Here is a 22,026-nt window from a genome sequence, read left to right as displayed (position 1 = left end):
CGATATCTCACTAAATCGCCTAGCAAATGTGAACAGCAAACAGGAAGAGAATGTGGAGACAGTACTTACCCAGTCTTCTACAATTATACTTTCTACAGTGGCTTTATTATAGAACAAGCACTGGAAAAGTCATCACGTCTTGCCTGAGAGTCGAGAGCTATTGGCCTTGTCAAGTTTGTTACGGTTGGACATAAAAACAGCAGCTTTTATGTTAGGAGAACTTATATAGCGAATAGATGCCCCACCAATGGGGCTTCCCAGCACTGAACCCAAAACAGAAGTAAGGAAACCAGGTACACCAAATGAATGAGGGGGGGAAGAGGAAAACTAGTTGAAAAAGAGTTAGGTCTTTAGCGATTTCCTAAAGCGCAGATAGTTCTCAGTTTTCCTGAGGGAGAGAGGAAGTTTGTTTCATAACATAGGGGCCAAAGCTCAGAAAGATTGGCCTCCAGCTTTTGCCTTTTTAACTCGAGGAATAATGGCCATGTTAAGGTTTCACAATAGGAGAAATCATGATAGCAGGTAAAGGGAAATAAGATGGTCGATAATGGGAGCCCCACCGGGAATGATAAATCTTGTGGGAGATGCGCATGGTCTTAAAGTGCATGCGCTTGTCCACAGGGAGCCAGTGCATCTTCTGGAGAAGCCCTGGAGCGGAGCAACATTTTGGGAGGGAGAAGAGCAGCCTTACCGCAGCATTTTGGGTAATCTGAAGTCTTTTCGTAACGGCTTTGTTTGCTCCTAGATAAAGGACAGTGCAGTAATCCAAATGAAACAGAATCAAAGCTTGAATAATAGTTTGCCTAGTGTGGGGGAGGGATGAGTTTGAGGATTCTAAAAATACGAAAGCAGGTGCTAGTTTGTTATTTGGCTTGGGTCTCAAAAAGGTAAGAGTGTCGTCCAGCCAAACTCTCCATGTTTGTAAACAACGGTTTGGGCTTGGTGGGTTGATCAAGGGCGACCGGCCATCAATGGTTTCCCCCGGAGTGAGAATGTTTAACTAACAGTAGAATTTCAGTTTTGTTGACATTTAAACTCAAATAGTTTTTATTCATCCACTTAGCAATCCCAAGCATTCCTTTCTAAAAGTTGACCATGTCTTGTGTTACGTTCTCAGAGAGTGAAAGAATAAGCTGGGTATCGTCCGCCTACGATACCAGCAGGAGTTCAAAAGATTTTACAATCTGTGCAAGTGGTTGGATGTAAATAATAAATAAAGTAGGGCTCAAAGAGGAGCCCTGAGGGACTGCATGGTGCAGGGATTGCTGGTGAGATGCAGAAGGGTGAGCTCTTACCTGAAAAGAGCGCACGCTCAAAAAAGAAAACCAAGCCAGAACCGACCCTCTTATTCAGATGTCATGCAAGTACTATAGAAATGTTTTACAAGAGACAGAGAGTCAAACGCAACGCTCAAGTCCAGCAGGAACAAGGCCAATGGCCTGTCCTCATTCAGAAAACTGCATAATGTTGGGACATATCCAAAATGTGGTTTTCTTCAAGGAACTCTGTCAAAATGCTTTTGACTTATTTCTCAGTTACATTGGCCAAAAAAGATAGAAGGGATAATTTTCAGGCTTTGTGGGATCCAAAGAGGATTTTTTAGCAGGGGAATTACTTTGGCATGCTTCCGTGAACAAGGCACTGAGATGGATGTTCAGGTGAAATTAGTCATTTCTAGAAAGGATGGGAATAGAAGAGTCTGAAGTTTTAAGTTGAAATCTGGTCTGATTGAGTCATCGGGAGAGACAGATTTAACTTGGCTACAAAGGACTTATAAAGAGGAAGGCATGAGGGGAGGCAAAGTGCTCAGTGTGGCCTTAGGACTGATGTTCTATGACAAAGCAATACAGTACAACAGATCAGGAGTGATGTCAGAGGAGAAATGAGAATAAATATCCTTAATTTTGCCAATAAAAGTCTGCTAGCTTGTCACTGTGTTCGTTTGAGGCTTCTATAGGTTCAGACGATATAACTGGCTTTGTTAGGTTGTTGACTAGACTGAAAATTTCTTTGGCGAAATAGTTACTGTTGTAGATTTTATTAAAAATAAATTCAAAACAGCCCTCGTCTTGATAATCAGTTTGTGATATGCTTTAACAGCTGGCCTATACTGTGCTTTTGTGGAAGAATCATACGTTTTCCCCCAGGCCCGCTCTAAAACTTTACAGTATTTTCCAGCAGTGAAGAGGGTCTAATTGAACCATGGGACAGAATCTTTCTTTTTGACCGGACCCTAGCTGGCGGGGATAAAAGCATTAAGAGCTGAGGTGAGCCATGATTTCAGCATGTTATCGGCAGCCTCCATGTTGGGGGGCGAATGGGGACAGCTAGCCTGAATAAAATTGCTAAATTCCTACAAATCTAGTTTCTGACAGGGATGTTTCAGGATGACGTCCAGGGCTGTGGTGGGGTCCTGGTGTAAGATCCAGATGGACAAAGGGATTATAAAATGGTCAGTCCAGGTCATAAGACAAGGGTTCGGGACCCGTAGATACCTTAAGTTTGAAAAAACGGGATTGAGGAAGTGGCCAGCAGAGTGTGTTGTACCTACTACTAATTGGGATAGTTGCATAGCTGAAAGGTCAACCAGGAAGTTGCTAATTTCACCATCGTGGATAGAGTCGAAGTGAAGGTTAAGGTCCCCAATGATGTTAAAATTTGCATGTTTAATGACTAGCGCTGATAGGAAATTTATGAGCGCTTCTCAAGGACCTGGGGGGGCGGTAGTTTAGCAGCCCACAGAGAGTCAAATTATTGTTGAGGGAGATTTTAAAAAGAGCACCTTCACAATCTTGAATGGTGCACTGGTCTAGGCTGCAGCTGAGCATTGGTGTATAAACAATGGCTATACCGCCTCCTCGGTCACAATTCTTAAAAGTTGTAACCAGAGGGCAGTGCTAAGGCAGGTTCTGCTACTGTAGACGGCCATAGCCATGTTTCCCTGAGTAACAATATGGGAGGTAAGTAGTCCTGAATAAAATCGAAGCTGTCAGCATGGTGAAGAACCAAAGCGCGACAATTGATAGTGAATATCTTAAATGTGATGGAATGTGGTTGAGCGTGAAAGGTAGGTATAGTGGTAATGCCAAGTATGTTAGGTTGGAACTCGCAGGTCTTGCATCTAAAGGAAAACTCCTCTGATGCAAAAAAACTCTTCCGTTTGGCATGCTTTAGAGAATAGAGTATAAAAGAGGATTAAACAGGAGGGCCAGGATTCCTGGCCCCTGGTGCCATCCAGGCACACACGGGCATTAGAAAGGCTTGCCTTTGATGCACTTTCGGTACGTCCATGCACCCGAGTTAATTCTATGATCAACGCCTATGACTGCAATAGGGCAAGTGGTGGCAACTAGACCGCTAACGTTAGTTACTCTGGCAGCCCCACTAAGATAACCAACCACGCTCCACAGAAAAACTGCACGGTGCTCATAAATCTGGAACCCGCCTAAAAAGTTTTTTTATCGTGAAACTTAAGTTATAGCTGGCCTAGGCCCAGCCCACCGTCTCACATTCCCCAAGTCACACTGATCACAATGACAAAGTGCAAATTCTAAAAGTGGCATTTTGGTTTGGAATAGTGCAAAATCTTTTTAAAAATAGCAGCAGTACAATAAAAAGGTTAACAAAGGGGAGGTTATCAAAGTGCAAAGATCATCTCGTGCCAGTGGTTGCGGGTGGAGCGTCCACGCATCAGAGTTCATTTTATGCTTGATGCCTAGGACTGCAATTAAACAAGTGACGGCAACTAGACCGCCAACGTTAGTTACTCTGGCTTGAAGAGGAGGGTACAAATGTAATGTTTCACGGTTTGTGAGTTTACTTTGTTATGATAGATGTTCAACATATAAAACGATTACTTCAGCTAACATACTGGCTCTATGCCAACAGAAATGGACTAGAATTTGTACAACTGTATCTGCATGCATTCTACAAAGTTGATATGTAACTTGTATGAGATTGCTGATGTTTCAGATGTAATGCGAACTGTTGCAATGTAATAATTGCATGACGATAATACTAATGATAACAATTTTAAAAAAATTAAACAAAAGAACGTTAATTTACTCTGGCGGCCCCACTGAGATGGCCGACTGCGCTCCACAAGCCAGAATCAACGTGCACAGTGCTCACAAATCGGAACACGCTTAAAAACTTTTTTAAATCGTAAAACTAAAGCCATGTCAGGCCCAGTGCACCCTCTCAAACTCCCCAGGTCGTGCTGATGACAATGATAAATAAAGTGCAAATTCTAAAAGCTGCATTTTGGCTTTGAATAGTGCAAAGTCTTTTTTAAAATAGCAGCAGTACAATAAAAAGGTTACCAAATGGGATGGAGGGGGTTATTAATGTGCAAGAATTGTCTCGGACAGTGGTTACAGATTTGGCTACAGATTTTAGGGAGGCTGTATGTACACATGACCACCTCACCATTTTCTGGGGGACACTCAACAAGGACTCAAATATGCTTATAAAAAGAGTGGGGCAAAACAGAGCCTGGTTACCTGAAAAACATAACATTATATTTGCAAAGAATGTGAAGGGTTCCTCATTATCACGAATACGCAGAAACACCTCACATATTACACCATCCCTACCAAACCATACCACCTCCCCATAAACTATGCTTCTTCAATATCTATGTTTTCAACCTGAACCTTGACACCTCAGTGAATACCACCACCATGCCCCCCCCCCCGCCTTCAACCCCATTAAAGGCAATCTTCTGACACTTAATTATTTTTTTTAGGGTAATTTGAATGGTGTAACAACCTGTCCTTTGAAGGGATGCCCAAGTTAATTTTGCATGTGGGCTGATGATTATTTACAGCCTCATACTGCTAGATAATGAAGTGCTCAAAACCTAAAGTTTTTATTTTAATATCAATATGGGGGTACAAAATCCTACCTGCTGGCCACCTCCCTGTTATTTGAGTGAACTGTCTGGTACTAATGACTCACCCCAGAGTTCAATCTCTTCATGTTATACGTTTTACAGCAAGGTTGGTTGGTTTTGGGATGATTTATTTCTGGTAAAGAACTGACAGGACCTTTCAATTCCACTAGTTGGTTGGGGATGATGGGGGATACCGGTGTGGGGGTGGGTGGTCGGAGGATTCGTAGGGAGAGATAGCTTCACAAGTGTACATATAAGCACCACAGGTATGAACATAATGTAGATGCAATTTCCACAGGTGTGGCAGTCAGCATACAACTGAAAACTCCATTCCGGTGTACCAACCGACAGTGTGTTCAGCTCAGAACTGAGATTCTGGAGTACCCTGCCAGAAACACTGGCTCAAAAAGACAGCATGAGCATGTACAGGTGTCAAAAGGGGAACCTACCTAGCTAAGCAAATGGAGTTCTCAAAATACATAGAGGCTACTTGCAGAGACTGGAGTGCAACATCAGGGAGCTAGAAATCAAATAGGCAAACACAAAAGATACCACTATATTAGCGAATACACGAGTATTGAAACATAGTGACATTGTTGACAAAGAAATTAAATAATAAAGGTAAGAAGGCTTTGGCACAAGCATTTAGGGGACAACAAGTACCCAAGCAAGTTCCTCACCAATGTGATAATATAGCCCTGGTCCGCAAACTACTTCAATAACATCATAAAAATGGATGGTGTTCTCATGCATACATCTGATAGTATTCTTAAATCCTTAGCAAACGTCTATACCAGGGATACTCAAAGTGCGGCCCTCCTGAACTTTAGGTGCGGCCCTCTGGTCAACAGCAGCCCTGGGCTGCTGTTTACTCGACAGAGTACGATCATTAAAATGTGTTAAATAAACAGGCAAGTGTTCATTTAAATGTTAATTGCAGTTAAAAGGAGGAATTAAATGGAGTGTCATGAACTGCCTAATTTTACCAACACCTTAATTTATAAAGACATCTTACAGCAAGCGTGCAAAAATATGATAAAGTCTCTTTAAAATTCAATAAGAGTATTTCATTAACAGACAGAACCTTTCACCTTAGTAAATCAGATTCTATCAGTGCATTGAGAGGTATTTTTTTTAAAAAGGTGATAGTTTTCAATCATGAATTTAGACATTCTTGCCATCCTGGCAAAAATGCCAATGGTGAACTAAGAGGCAAGTCAGTTAATATGTGCACCCTTTGGGTGGCAGGGGTTGCTACAATATATGACCATTATAGTGTATCATATGAAACAAAGGAGAGGTTTTTGTACAGTGCACGTTCTTAAGTCATCTATTTCAAGGTCCTCTTTCATGTGAAAATGAAGAAAAAGGAGGGAAAGTAAAATAAAACAGTTGCCCAGGATCACACAATTTAGTCATGAGGGAAAGCAGGGATTGTTACCAGTTTTTTTCTTGCCACATTCTGCAATTCAATACAGCCGGAAGATTTTTATGCTTCGCCTCCCTTACACCCACCTCCACCCGACTCCCTTCTGGTATCTGTGCGGCCCTCGATCACGTCAGAGACCAAACCGTGTGGCCCCCGGGAAAATGTTTGTGAGTACCTATGGTCTATACTGATCTATACTCCTCCGACCACCACCACACTGCAGACAGCATAAATGCTTACTTAGAAGACAGTGACATTGCTTAGTTGGGAGACGCACATGGAATATCTTAAAGAACCCTTTTCTACAGGAAACTGTTGCAGTCAAAACAATTATGCCCGAGGAGACATCCCTGTGAATTCTAGAAAAACTTTGCCGATATGCTGGCTTCACACCAGCTCACTTTGTGTGCGGAGCCACGAGTAAAACGTGAACTTCCACTATCAATGAGAGAGTCTCTCCTAATCTCCTTACTCAAACCGAGGGAGTCTCCAGGCCAATGAGGATCCTACAGACCACTTTCGCACATGAACTGACGCTAAACTAATCGTTAATTTATTAGTGCCCCTACTTCTAGATCTAGTTCGTCCTAACTAGGCAAGATTCATTCCTGGGAGGTACTCCTCAAACATACGCACTTTATTACCCTTATACACCAGATAGACCCACAAATAGAGGCAGCAGCGATATTCTTAGACGCGGTTTAAAGAGTTAGACTCACTCAAGTGGAAATACCTATTTACTCAACGCAGTCAAATGGGTGTGTCACAACCCTTTTATGGACTGGATCTCGCAACTGTATTCTCATCCCGTGCTGTGTTAATGGTCTACTGCCCCCTACCCCCTCTGCAAAAGTTATCTCACAAGGGACTAGACAAGGGTGTCCCTTGTCCCCTGTCCCCTATTCGCTTTGCGTTGGCACTTTAACCACTGGCGCCTCAGCTCCTCAGAAAATGTCATTCAGGTTACTTCACACACCCTTTCTCATATTGCTCTACATGGATGACATTTAGTCTTTGTAAGAGGGCACAAGAACAAAATATACCCAGTTATAAAAAAAATATGGGCCTTTACAGGACTTTCAGTAAATTGGAACAAATCACAAATACTGTGTGTCTCTCAAAACAACAAATAAAAAAATGCGTGCTCGAATTCTCTCTCACATGGTGCGATGACTATTAAATACTTTGGGGGCAAGAGTTGGTCACAATATAAACATGGTCTTACAGAAGAATTATGTAACTGCCATCTCAAAAGTAGAAGACCAGATGGAAAGGAGGTCTACTCTCCCACTTAATAGCAGAGTGCATAGCCTTGATGAAGACTGTTATCCTGCCCTGAATGCTCGAGCTTTTCATCAATACTCCCACGCCCACTCTAAGCCCTTCTTTAAGCCCATTATCTCTTTTATGATTGGACTAGAATGAAGGAGTAAGCAACCCAGACACAAATCAGAAATTCTGACATTATCATACCAATAAGGTGGTTTTGCGGCCCCAGAACTAGAAGTTTATTATCTCTACCCCATGACAATAGAATGAGAATGCATACCCCACTGCCCTTCAATCAACAATATGTCAACAAATCCAATCATAAGGCGTCATCCAGGAGATATGAGCATGGGACAGACTGTTAATTAGAGGTGGGTTAGACAGTATATACTTATTTCCCATGTCTCTACTTAATCAACTGAAACTGCTTTTAACATACAAGTGAGAAGCTCCCCCTCAATTACAGCTCCTGACCTCACCAAGATGGGTACATATTCCAAGAAGTTCATTCCATTCACATCTGTACGATTACAGAGAAAGCTAAATCATATTTCCCTCAATATCTTTCTTTATTACTGTTTACAGCAAACATGCCAAAATGAATTTCACCACTTTCCCTCTGGAACCACCTCCCTTTACAACGCTTGAAGCATTTCTGGAAAAAATATACATACATACATGCAGGAAGAGGTTTCAATGATAATTCCCACCACCATAAATGAATGTAATCTTGAGCGCCCAAATAAGATCGAAACAGACTGGTAGTTCTGCTGGGTGCAAACTGGTGCACTTTCTCCTAACAGTAGACTTGAAATTATGCAGTTTAAATTCATCCACAGAATTTATCATATTCCTATGTACAAGTGTAAATACAGCCTCAAGGAGGACTTGACATGTAGGCTGTGCAGGTCACAGAGTGCAAGATTTCTACACCTGGCTTGGTCTTGCCATGACATTTACAGACACTGGCAAGAGGTGATCGAGACAATATCCAAGATGATTTACTTTAACATAGCTCTGCTATGACATACGCTGCTTCGATGTTGATAATTGCCAAAAGACAAATGGCTAAATACTGGGGGAGAGGTCAACTCATAAGGGCCAACTAAAGAATCTAACATACTATGATGAACAACTCGAAACATATGCTGCTCCAGGTCTAGTGACAACTGAAGTCCCTTGAGCAAATATCTGCTAAACTCTATACCTGAAAGTCCAGTCTAAAGTTAAATTGACTACTAGGTGAACTGTGCCAAGAGAGGCAGGACTCTACAATCATAACCAGATTATCCAATCCAGATCCTATTTGGAGAGAAAATAATGGTTTGTGAATATTGTGAACTGCACTGCAAAACGTGGTAATTTAAATGGAATACTAAGTGTCCTGTTTACTCTCTTCAAACTCTAATGTACTTGTGCTGCATAAACAGGTTTATTTACAAATCCTTGGGTGCAATTGACCCTTATTGTTCGACGTTAAATCTCAAACTGCAGTCACTCCGATATGTATGAAACTTACAACTGACATTTGTATTAATGGATATCTGCTTTTTCTTGATACATGTTGTCTTCCTTGACTTATTGAACTGTCTTGGATCTTTGGTGTACATTGTTTATTTTAAATACAAATAAACAAAAGTTTTTTTTAAACTCAAAGAAAATAATAAAAACTGAAAAAATAAACAAATGGAGGGTTACAGATGCTTTGGAAGATAGAAAGAGCTGCCAATTCATAAACAAGGAGCTACAAAATGACAGATTCTGTCACTGAAGATTTTAGATCAGAAGCAGATGTGCACATGGAGATACAACCTTGGGTACGTGGTGAACGGAACTTTAGATTTGTGACTGGATAGGTCCATGGCGAGGGCGACAGAGTTTCTGCCTGGAGGTTAGTTACTGTGGCTGAACATGGCATGTCAGACCTTGGATTTCTAACTCAATTGATAATTTTTCTTTATGGCCTTACCAGAATCATCAACTGCCCATCACGCAGAGCTGGTGGCAGAAACTCATGGCTAGCATGCTGGGGAGGACAGTGCACGGGTCCCTCGGGTCCTGGCCTTGTCTTTTGCTCATTTCTTTCTGGCCTGGTTTCTTTTATTGCTTGCTTGTTTCCAGACGTGCTTGCCAATTCTGCATCCTCTGGCGTAGATGTCACTTCTGCCTCAGAACCCATCTTTGAAGCATCCTCATGCGCCTTTGGGTCCAAACCATCTTCTTCATCCATTACTGCAGCCTCTAATGGAAAGCCTGAAAGAGAGGCAGAAAAAAAGTATGTCAAAATAAATTTGAATACTAAAACGAAAGATTGTAAAATGAAGCCTTCAACATAATCATTAACTACTGACAATCAAAAGTAGCAGGTGCAGTCAAAGGAAGTAACATCTCTATATAAACAGTAATCAAAAGAAGGCAGTCAATCCCAGACTGTTACTGGACTAATTTTGGCTGAATTTTGTCCAAGAAATGTAGGTATTTTACCCATAACATTTTCTCATTTTGACAGTTCATGCACGGATTTAAAAATACAGATATTTGCAGCCAGAGAGCCAAAATATCATGGCCGTCTGCAAAATCCCAAGAGTGAAACACTTGTTATCTTTCAAACAGTTAAGTAACTGCAAAAATCATATTCCTCTAGAATCAAGTGTTCTAAGGATTAATGGGAAGAGCTGGAATATGATTTTTTTTTGGGGGGGGGGGAGGGGTTTGAGTTCTGCTGTTCTGAGCTGCTTTGTCTTTCACAGTCATTCCTCCTTTATAGTGCTCTGATGCCTTGATTGGTCGAATGCACTCTATAAGTGCTACAAATACAAAATAATCTATTCACAACCTGTGCTTCTCCCTACATCTTGCTTTTTAAAGCTTAATTTACGTTCCTATTGTCCTTAATACTGATCCGTGCAGCACAGAAGCCGTTTTCTAATCAAGTTATGATTGCAATTACACAAAAGGGGTGCCAAGCACTAGCCCATTCAGAAGACAAGCATTGGCATAGCCAATAGTTCTCGCTTTTGGGACCTTAGAAGTATTTAGTTATGCAGCACAACATCCTTGGTGCAACAACATCAACTGTTGCATGGCTAAACACTTATAAGGTACAAGGTTTAGCGATGCAACAGCTGATGTTGTTGCACCAAGGATATTGTGCTGCATAACTAAATACTTATAAGGTCCCAAAAGCGAGACCTATTGGCTATGCCAATGCATGTTTGTTTTGATTCAAATCGGCTGATATCGTTTCCCGGGCCTTATTTCCTGGACTTTCGCAGTAAATATCTTTGCAACAAACGCCAGCCATTAAAAGGTGAAGACTGCTTGAGCAACAAAAAAGACATTTTGTTCATGTTAATCGCATGTACAAAGTAAAAATCATTGGCATAGCCAATAGGTCTCGCTTTTGGTACCTTAAAAGTGATAAGCCATGCAATACTTGATGTTGTTTAATGAAGGTTATTGTGCTGGATAATTAAACAGTTATAATGTCCCGAAGGCGAGACCTATTGGCTGTGCATTGTGGGGGCCTTATAAGTGTAAAGGTAGAGGTCCCGACTTTGCCAATGTTTCTAAGCTGTGCTGTAGAGAAGTGTGGCTGCTGTGCAGCGTGCGGAGACATTGTAATTAAATAGTGTAGGAATCATTGAGTGATGCTGTGCTGGCCCCGCAGAGTGATGCTGGCGGTGGCGCAGGGGTGTCCCGGAGCGGCGCAGGGGTGTCCCGGAGCGGCGCAGGGGGTGTCCCGGAGCGGCGCAGGGGGTGTCCCGGAGCGGCGCAGGGGGTGTCGCGGAGCGGCGCTGGGGGTGTCGCGGAGCGGCGCTGGGGGTGTCGCGGAGCGGCGCTGGGGGTGTCGCGGAGCGGCGCTGGGGGTGTCGCGGAGCGGCGCTGGGGAGAAATGCTGTGGTTGCGCTAAGTGCTGGTGTGGTGGCATTGAGTGATGCTGTTGTGGCGTTGAGTGAATCTGTGCTGGCTTTTATTGATGCTGTGGTTATGCTGAGTGATGCTGTGGTGTTGTCGAGTGATGCTGTGTGTTTGCTAGTTACAGTGGTAAAGAACTCCTTTCAAATGTGGATGAATGAATAATTAATGCGGATATTTAATTTGTAAACCGTTTTAGCAATACGTACATAGCAACACTATACTTGTCACACCATAAATTGAACTTATACAATTTAATATGAATAATAGCTTTTGTAGTAATAGAAAACAAATTTGAATAGTAAATATACAAGATAAACTGTGCCACTTGGCCCTGGGGAATTTGTACAGGTTGCGAGACTTAGTTACTTATGTATATATAGAATTATTGATTTAGTAGGAGAGTGACTTATTGAGTGAGTTAGATAGAGATGGAGTTAGTTAGTGAGAGACCTAATTAGTTAGTGATAGAGTGTGAGATTTATTTAGTTAGTATTTGAGAGTAAGTTAGAGAGTATTTTTTTTTATTTTGATAGATGAAGATTGAATTAGTGATGTAGTTCGTGAGTAAGTTAGTGAGAGAGGTATTGAGCTAGTGAGAGTAAGAAAGTTATGCGAAAGTATAGTTCCGCAAATAGGCAATTAAACTTATTTTAATCCTGTAATGAATAACAGACACTACATTTTTCTTTATTAACATTATTTACAGTTTGTTAGCTTTAAAGGACGGTAATTGTTTGCATTAAATATTTACATCGGATTGTTATCCATTGTGATTTAAAACTTTTGCTCAGGTGAGATATGTTTTAATATTTGTATTTTTATACCATTGCAAAACACCACTTCGCATGTTTGTGGCAAATGGTGCATAAGATGCTGTGGTAGCGCATAATGATGTTATGGTGTTCCCGAGCGATGCTGTGGTGTTCCCGAGCGATGCTGTGGTGGCACCGAGCGATGCTGTGGTGGCACCGAGCGATGCTGTGGTGTTCCCGAGTGATGCTGTTGTGGCCCTGAGCGCTATTGTTGTGTGCTTAAGTGACGCAGTGGTGGTGCTGAGTGTTGCTGTAGGTGCGCAGTGATGTTGTGGTGGTGATGTGTGAGAGGAGAGAAAGAATTAGAGAGGGTGTAGAGAGCGAAAGAGATAGAAAGGGTGTACAGAGCATAAAGGGTGGAGCGGGATAGAGCGAGAGAAAGAAATGAAGAGAGTGAATGAAGGGGTTTGAAAATGAAACAGATAAAGGGGTGCGAGAATGAAAGGCTATAAAAACGCGAGAAAGGACAGTTATTTAAGTAGAGAGAGAATTAGAGAGGGGAGAGAGACAGAAGGAGAGAGAGACAATAAGAGTGGGGGGTGTGGAGTTTAAATAGGAGTGAAGAAGTGATGCGGATAAAGTTACATAAAATATTGGTTTATGCTGTGCATGAAAAATCTTTATAAAAAAAAACAGATTGTGACAAAAATACTGTCAATTAGGCTGTGACTCCTAATCTAAGCTAAATAGCGATATAAGGGGAAATAAACCCACCAACGCAATATTTCTAACAAGACCCAAAAACTAGAGAGAACACCCTCTATAGCATAATGTAAACAGTGTTACAGTTAATCCAAAAGTCCCAATTAAATAATAGCCGTGGCCATTTTAAAAGAGAATCCTTTCTACCATTTGTGTGTGTTTTGTAACCCCTTAATTTTTTGTTTGGTTTATTTTTCCAGCATTTTACCCCGATTGTGGACAAAATTTCGTCCCGCAAACATCCCTGTGTAAAAGATTAGCCATTAGAAAGTACAGGCTTATGGGGGGATGGAAATGTTTGGAGTTAATCGTAAACATAATCTCCGCTAAGGGGAAACATCAATCGAGGAGGATGGCTCTGTCTGACTTGTGCCCCAGTGGCGCCTCAGCTCTGTTTCCTGCAAACACGTGTAAATTCCAAAACCTCAATTAAGGAGGATGGCTCGGTCTGGCTTGTGCCCTAGTGGCACCTGGTGTCTGTTTCCTGCTAACACTTGTTAATTTTAGCATTGTAATGTCAGTGCAAACAAGCGGCGCTGTATGCATGCTTTGCAGACAATGTTGACATGAAAATGCACGTCCCTATCATGGGAAATTAAAAACCAACCCCAACATAAAAGGATGGAAAAAAAGTAGATACCGCACAAGTTAAACTCGGGAAACACGAAGCACAAGTTGAACTGGGGAAAGTAGCACTTGGACTAGTTATTACCCGATGCTAATACACGTCTTTATCATCATAGAGACTATGTCTGTATTAGTACAGGCTGCAGAGGCCTAGCAGTTTAGGAAGCCTGTCAAGTTTACTTAATAGTTCCACAGTATAATGACGAAGCCAACACGTTTTTTGGACCCGGGCTGACGTAATTTGCTGCAGTGGAGTCTTTTCTGTTGCTTTGGGTTTGGTTGTTTAAAGTGAGGCTGGGACGGAAATAACGTGATCTATTTGGATAAGCAACCCTACTTGTGTCAGATCCGATACAGCGCCCCATGAATGCAAGTCATCATGGTGCCCCTTAGGTCATCAAATCCTAAACCTCTCTGCCCTGCGAGATATTACATGGGCCACAGTTTTAAATGATGCCCTGCAAACGTCCTACAGCATTAAAAGTGCACACTCGAGTGGGGTTTGACTGAGACCTTAAAAAGGTGCGGACTCATGCTTATTAAATGATAATATAAAGGCATAGAGAAATATTTATATAGCTTGACAACCAGAACTGCCAACTTAGTAACTGGGGAACCAGGTAAGAGTCTGGTATTGATACCAAAGGTAAAAGTGGGTTAAATAAAAGTAAATATAGCCAGTTAAACCGAGATAATTGTTTCGGGAAACACGACGCACAAGTTGAACTCATGAAAGTGGCACTCAGGATATGCATGTCCCTATCATGGGGAAACAAATACAAACCCCAAAAATCCTTTTTTTTTTTAAACTGAAAATGATTGCGGCTGTGAACTGCCTTGGTCTCAGCTTACTGCAAAGCAACCACACACCAACAGGTGTATGGAATTGCATCTACTTCCATCACAAGCACAATGCCAATAATTCCCTTTCCACACTCAGGGTTAGTAACTCGACAAAGACAAGCCTGGGAGTTGTGTGCGCGCGCTAAAAGGCAAAAGTGAAAGCAGGCTGGCAAGTGGTGTGCGCGCACCATTACAAGAGAGGAAAGCCAGATGGCGCCTCTGCTCGTCATAGTGCGCGTAACCGCACACTCGATGCCAGCCAAAAAGCTGTGATAGCACTTTTAAAAGTCCACAGACTAAATGTCTCGCCAGAGCAGCACATGCGCTGGCTCAGGCGAGACCTAGTAAAAAAGGTTTTCAAAGTCTCCATGTAAAAACATTGCTTCAAACTTCTAGGTGGACCTAGTTTAAGAGCTCTGAAGAAACCATACAAGATTAGGTCACTGCTTTGTTCACTGCAATATATCACACCAAAGAAAAGAAAAGATAACCAGAAGACACAAGGAACAAGTAATGATCACATGATATTTGGTCTCAAAGTTTCAACAACCATAATGAATTTGAAAGAAGTAGCAGTGTTTAGAAACCATTTTGACTAATAGAATTGACCAGTAGCAGCCTTTAAAATTACCACAAACTCACAATAAAACGGACAGAAAAATGTTTAAGAAACTGAATGAAATACGTGCAACAGAGGGGAATCATTTTAGGACTATAGTAATCATACAAAGTCCTATCAAGGATAGAGTCCACTGCACAAGAGTAGTAGTTGATAAAATACAACGGGTTTATACATGAATCCATCTAATTCAAATGCGTAAAAAGTTTTTTTTTTGTTAAACACATACGAAGACCGTAGTTCGCGGCCTGGCCTTTACATTAAGGAAGATGGCCACTTTCTTACCTAGCTTCTGAGTTATGTAATGTTGATGGATGGGAGTCAAACGTAGTATTAGCGACCAAGGAAGAGACACTGAAGCCTGTTTTTTTGAGTGACAGTTCTGGGCCCAAATAAGCGACTAGTGGAGAGGGCCCTTCTCTAGTAATCAGCAAAAGCCATTCTTCACAGAGTGATCCCTGCTAATTGCTATACAAAACTAAGGAAGGTTGATATTGGGTGGGTAGGTATGTATATTTTATTTTCATTGTGTGAACCTAGTTGAATGGCAGAAGAGCTCCGTACAGGGTCAAAGACAAGCATAAAGTCAATGAGCGACAGGACAGGTTGCTGGGTTGTGGACGGTTAAAGCATTGTGATGTAGTGTTCTTTAAAGAGGCGAGTCTTCAACTCTTCCTAAATTTGAGCTGATGGAGGAGGGTGATGCAGTTCTAGATCCTGGGTGTATAGCTGAAAAAGGCCTGCTGCCTAGTCTTTTTACGTCTCGCTCAGTGACGCAGCATATGCGCTGCTCGCCTTGGTGAGATCTATAGTCGTCGGTTTTGTGTTCAGAAGGGGGACAGGAGCTGTGCACGCGCCTGGACAGGCGATGTGCACGTGTATGGCTCTGTCGGCTCCAGATCATCTCGGACTGGAGATGTGCACGCGTCTGGACGGGAAACAGCTTTGTGTCCTGGCCTCACACTCTAGCCCCCCTTCCTCCTCTCTACCTGCTCTGGTTTCACCCCCCCACCCCTTCCCAACAAAACTTCTCTCCTTACGGTTTTTCGCCCTCAGACAGAAACCCCATTTGGCTGCCGGTACTGGGCGCTGGCGCCTGCTCACGCGAGAAACCACGCGGAAGCGAAGCGCTAAAATCCACTCATACTTTCCAGGAGTCGTGTGAAAGTGGTCATATTAGCAGAAGATTGGAACCCGTGAGCTGCAATGGCCCCGACAAAGAGCGGTGAGGAGATAGCACCCCTTAGGAATGTCTGGGGTCAGCGCCCTACAAATGTAGGACCCGCGTGTGCAGGGAATTCCAACACTCACCAGCATCAGGGGGGTTCAGAGAAGACTTACAGTGAACACGCGACTGAAGGAATAGGCGTCTGTAGAAAAATCACAGCGAGGGAGTAGCTGGGGAAATAATATTCATACCCGTTTGAACCATATATCCTAAATGGCACTGAGTGCATTAAGAGTGATGCAGGTGAACCTGAACCGAACCAGTCCGCCCGACAAAACAAAAAAAAACAATCACACACACTTATTCATCCATTCATCCACCCTTCCAACCACCCACAGACACACTCATCAATAAATCCATTCATCCGTCCATCCGTCCATTCATCCGTCCATCCGTCCATTCATCCGTTCATCCGTCCGTCCATTCATCCGTCCGTCCATTCATCCGTCCGTCCATTCATCCGTCCGTCCATTCATCCGTCCGTCCATTCATCCGTCCGTCCATTCATCCGTCCGTCCATTCATCCGTCCGTCCGTCCATTCATCCGTCCGTCCGTCCATTCATCCGTCCGTCCATTCATCCGTCCGTCCATTCATCCGTCCGTCCATTCATCCGTCCGTCCATTCATCCGTCCGTCCATTCATCCGTCCGTCCATTCATCCGTCCGTCCATTCATCCGTCCGTCCATTCGTCCGTCCGTCCGTCCGTCCGTCCGTCCGTCCGTCCGTCCGTCCGTCCGTCCGTCCGTCCGTCCGTCCGTCCGTCCGTCCGTCCGTCCGTCCGTCCGTCCGTCCGTCCGTCCGTCCGTCCGTCCGTCCGTCCGTCCGTCCGTCCGTCCGTCCGTCCGTCCGTCCGTCCGTCCGTCCGTCCGTCCGTCCGTCCGTCCGTCCGTCCGTCCGTCCGTCCGTCCGTCCGTCCGTCCGTCCGTCCGTCCGTCCGTCCGTCCGTCCGTCCGTCCGTCCGTCCGTCCGTCCGTCCGTCCGTCCGTCCGTCCGTCCGTCCGTCTATCCATTCATCTATCCACCCACCCACCCACCCACCCTCGCACGTTCATCCATCCATCCATCCACCATCAGACAGCCACCCATCCAACCACCCACCTTCAGACACATCCACACATTTAGCCATCCAGGCATATACACGCGCACTTCTGAATGTGCATGCATTGCGGAATGCGCTTGTGCAACGATGATCTGACCTTTTTTATGCTTCTCCTTAGAACGTGTGCACACAAACGAGGACACTGAGTATACTCCCCATGACCTCTGAAGAGTGGACGTGCAGAGAATGCTGCCTCAGTACTGTGTACGTGCACTGCGGGCGGCTAATGATCTGTGTGTGTGCCCGTCAGAATGTGTGCGCGCACAGGTGGTACTCAGTGTATTGGCATGTGTGCATACTCACGAATGTGAGTGGTGCATGTACATAATTAAGAAACTGTGCATGTCTCTTACTGATCGAGAAGGGAAGATCTCGGTGGGGCCAGTTCAGCTTTTTATACTTTCAAGGTCGGTCAGTGACAAAAGTACCAGTTTGCTGGTTAATAGCAGAAGCAGCGCTAGCTGGCTCCCCTCGCACTTGTCGCTGTACAAGTGGCCTCCGGTTCCTGGTAGAGGATGAGGCTGGTGGACACGGGCTGTCGGCGGTGTGGGTGCCCGGGTGGCACCAGTGCTGGGCACTGTGTCGTGCAGTGGGGTGGTGGGGGCCGCTTGCCGTCACTGGCACAAGCAGGCATCTCAGTCTCGTCAACTCAGGGGGCCAGTGGCTGAATGAGCTGAGAGCCTACGACGGCCTGGTCTTTCTACAGACAACCACAGACCGCGTCTGTTAAAGAATGTTTGTAAGGTGTTCGAGGGGCCGCTAGAAGTAGAGTGCCAGGCGAATCCCCAGTCTGTCTTGAGAGACTGGCCAGGGTTGGGTATGGGGTCAAGGACCAGAGCGGGGCGAGGGCTGCTCCAGAGGGCCCCTGGCAATAAGCTAGCTCCTGGAGAGGGTGTTTGGTGATGCTAGCAGCGCTATCCGTCGCACAGGTATTGTAAGGGGGTTGCGCGTTTGTGTCCACAGTTCACTGCTTCTGTCAGTGCCCCTCCCCCCAATCAGCCACAGATTGTGTGCTTCACTTATGCTGTGTGTATCCAGGTAGACCTCTGAATCCAGGGTCGGCACTAGGGTGGTTTGAACGGTGCCACTGCAGCAGGCGCTGACTTGTGGGGGTGGGGGAAGCCATGTTTCCACAATATATTGTGGATGTAAAAGCACCTGCTGCAGATTCTTTGCCTCCAGCAATTTCCAGGCAAGAGTAAAAATGTCAATATAATGCTGTAATTAATATTCATGGTGGAGAGTGTTAGAAAGTGGCTCTATATATTCTGCACCAAAGTAAGGTTCAGTGTGTGCAGAGTCCACAGTTCCCAGAGCTTTGGCAGAGGCTAAAGTTAGATATAACCTTACTCTCTAAAGTGGTAGCTTGGTCGAGCAGTAAGGCAGTATCAGAGGACAGTGTAAAGCATTTGTTGTACACACTCAGTCAGCAAATTGTCACACACACTCAAGAACTGAACTCTAGGCCAATGGTTTGTATATAAAAATATATGGTGGTTTTATTTTAGAACCAACAATAGATATCAAAATATACTTTCTCAGAATTAGATGCTTTAGTTAAATAAATACTTTCAATAGGCAATAGACTTTTGAATGCAATAGTTACAGCTGTTGCAATAGGCAACACAATTCAAACACAATTGTAACATTGAGCTCAATGGGAATTTCTTAATAAATGCAATTAATTACTTTTTGGATTACTTTTCTAACCACAGGACTGGATCCTATATTCAGTCCTGGGACATTTCCTGTAAACAGGTGAGTAAATGTGTTTTGGTTAAAAGGTATGATTTTTAAGGAATATTATTGCATTTCAAAAGTTGACACGTAGAAACTTTTTCACATAGAATCACCAATGTTATCCTATGGGAGCAAATTCACTTAACAGGTAAGTAGGGTTACTTTTTCTTACTCAGTGCTGGATCCTGGATTCAGCACTGGTGCATCTCCTGTAAACAGTTGAAAGAAATCGTTTTTGTTATACAGGCGATTTTTAAAGAATATTTGTTTGTTTCAAAAATCGACAAGAATTTCTGGTGAAAACCAGGCAATGTTATCCTATGTAGGAAAATCAAGTTATTGGCAAGTACGGTTTGTAATTACTTTTCAGGGTCAGTACTGGGTACCAAGATCCAGCACTGGGATCTCTCCTGATAACAGGTGAGTGATTTTGTTTTCGTTGTTCGGCTGATTTTTAGTGAATATTTTAAAGTTTCAAAACTCGACACAGAAGAATTTCCAAGTGAAACCAGTCCATGTTACCCTATGGAGGAAAAGTGAGTTATCTGCTTTTGGGGAAGTACTCAACTGGCAGAGTAAGGTTCTGGGCATAGACTCAGGGGTCTCCCAGGGTCAGGTAGGTACAGTTGTTACACCCTCAGCGGCACAGGGATAGCCGGGTGCAGAGAGAGTTTGGCCCAATGTTATCCTATGGCGGGCCGGGGGCCTTTGGTTGGTGGCTGCTGGCAAGAAGGCCACGTGGCTGTGGGAGCTGGGCTCCTGGTCACTTTCTCAGGGCAAGTGGTAAGTAGATTAGGATAGATGTTGCACTCCCAGGGGCACTCGGGCGGCTGGGTGCAGGGTGCTTTTGAGCCATCGGGCGCTCAATGGATTTTTATAGAGAAGCTGCAAGACAAACAAAGGCTGTAAGCTCGGGGATGAAGATTCTTCAGGTGCGACCACCACTTCGAGAGGTAAGTTAGGTGGTTTGCAGGATATGTAGGCATCCATTTGTTGGGCACAGGGGGGCGCTGGGGTTTCTTTTTGCGTCGGGAAAGCATACCCTCAGCTGTTCGCAGTTGGGGGGGGGGGGCGGCGTGTCTCTGGTGTTGAGGCTGCAGGCGTCGTCAGGAGCGTCGAGGAGGGTCCTTGGGTGCTGGATTCTTGGTCACAGTTGCCGGAGGGATGTCCTCGTGGTCTTTGTTCACTCCGCCACGGGCCAGGCTTGGCAGGTGCAGTGTGTGCAGGAGTCGCGGTTCCTGGCTGGTGCCAGGGGTCTGTTACTTGCTTTAAGCAGAACCACTGCACGTGGGAGTCCCAGTCTTTTAGAGTCACAAGGCAGTCACGTCCTCCGGGGTTTTCGAGGTTGCCGACCACTGGACACGCCGGGGTTTAGCAGGAGCAGGTTCGAGGGTCGACAGGCCTGTAGGGCTGGGGCCGAGTCAGTTGGTGCCTTCCTCTTGTTAGCAGCTGCACGGCAGGTCTTCTTTCTTCTAGCTTATTTCTGATTCGGGATCTTAGGAATTAAGGTTCAGGGTGCCCCTAAATACTAAATTTAGGGGGCGTTACAGGTAGGTAAAGGACAGGGACCAATGGGTCTCTTCCCTGGGGTGGGTACACCCCTATCCTGCCACTCTCCAGTGGGAGGGAGGCAGGAGCCTAGTCCTAATTGGGCAGGGCTCCCCATCTTCAAGATGGCGAGAGCCCGGAGATGTGCTTCACCTCGCCTCCCCCACCTGAGGGGTGGGGTTGGCAGAGGCTGGCACACCCCCTTTCCTCCCTTGGGGTTTCCCACCAGAGTGGGGGTCAGTACCGGTGGGGGCCAGTTGCTGAGTACAGCAAGTGGCCTGGAGAAGCTCACAAAGGTGGCATGCCTTTGAAGCTTCCCCTGCCCATCCTGGGGGAGGAGACCTAGCACCTCGCCCAGGATGTGCATTCTTGCAGGCCCAGGAGAGCGGAGGGCTCTCTACCCAGGGGTCCAGCAACATGTCTGCTGGGTGGCAGCCTAAGCAGCCTCTCCGGCAGGACGCTGGTTGTTGGTTGGGTTTCAGGGGGCATCTCTAAGATGCCCTCTGTCATGCATCTTACATTAAATCCCACACTGGCATCAGTGTGGGTTTAATGTGCTGAGAAGTTTGATACCAAACTTCTCAGTCTTCAGTGCAGCCATCATGGTGCTGTGGAGTTCATAATGTCGACTTCCCAGCACCATATACTCTTAATGGCAACACTGCACTTACAGGGCCCAAGAATGGACCTGGGCACTGTAGGGGTACAGGTCTCATGCACCTGTACCCTCACCACTGGCATAGAGCACCCAGCTAGAGGGGTGACTGATATATGCCAGGGCAGTGGTTTGTGGGCATGGCACACAGGGATGTGTAACTCAAAATAAATGGAGGAGAGCGGCACACGTAATTGTCCTGAGATATTCAAAGTAAATTTGTGTCTAAATTTTCTACTAGAAGCTACCAGATCAAAAGAATCTTACTTAAACATTGGGCCATGATACAAAAAGAACCCGATTTTAAAGGTATTTTTGACTATACTCCATTGTTTGCGTATCAACGCACGAGAAACATCAAAGAATTATTAGACACAGGACCACGAACCAAAGCAATCACTTATAAGGGAACAATACCTTGCATGAACTGCGGACATTGTAACAATATTATTCGAGGGACCAGTAGGACTCATCCCACCATGGGTACACCCATAAAGTTGTTCACTACCGACACTTGCAACTCCAAAAATTTGATTTATCTGCTGAAGTACCCATGTGGGCTCATCTATGTAGGGAAAACTGAACGAAAAATCAAAACTCGATTAACAAAGCATAAAAGCACTATAAGAAATCGAGTA

The 22,026-nt window shown here is 44.5% G+C and overlaps 1 protein-coding gene across 5 annotated transcripts in view; it reads right to left on the bottom strand.

Annotated features, from left to right (window-relative positions):
- Nucleotides 1-22,026, bottom strand: part of SCAF1 (SR-related CTD associated factor 1) — a 301,034-nt gene that overhangs the window by 262,148 nt on the left and 16,860 nt on the right. For all 5 annotated transcript variants that reach the window (XM_085616151.1, XM_085616152.1, XM_085616154.1 and 2 more), the window contains exon 2: nt 9,562-9,845. In XM_085616151.1, the coding sequence (XP_085472277.1) occupies nt 9,562-9,822 (261 nt within the window). In that variant the 5' untranslated portion in view covers nt 9,823-9,845. The remainder of the gene's footprint in view (nt 1-9,561; nt 9,846-22,026) is intronic.

The sequence above is a fragment of the Triturus cristatus genome, chromosome 7 (genome assembly GCF_964204655.1).
Source record: "Triturus cristatus chromosome 7, aTriCri1.1, whole genome shotgun sequence".
In the NCBI taxonomy this organism is placed as follows: Eukaryota; Metazoa; Chordata; class Amphibia; order Caudata; family Salamandridae; genus Triturus; species Triturus cristatus.
Note: the sequence above shows the minus strand (reverse complement) of the source record. Positions and strands in the feature narration are given on the sequence as shown.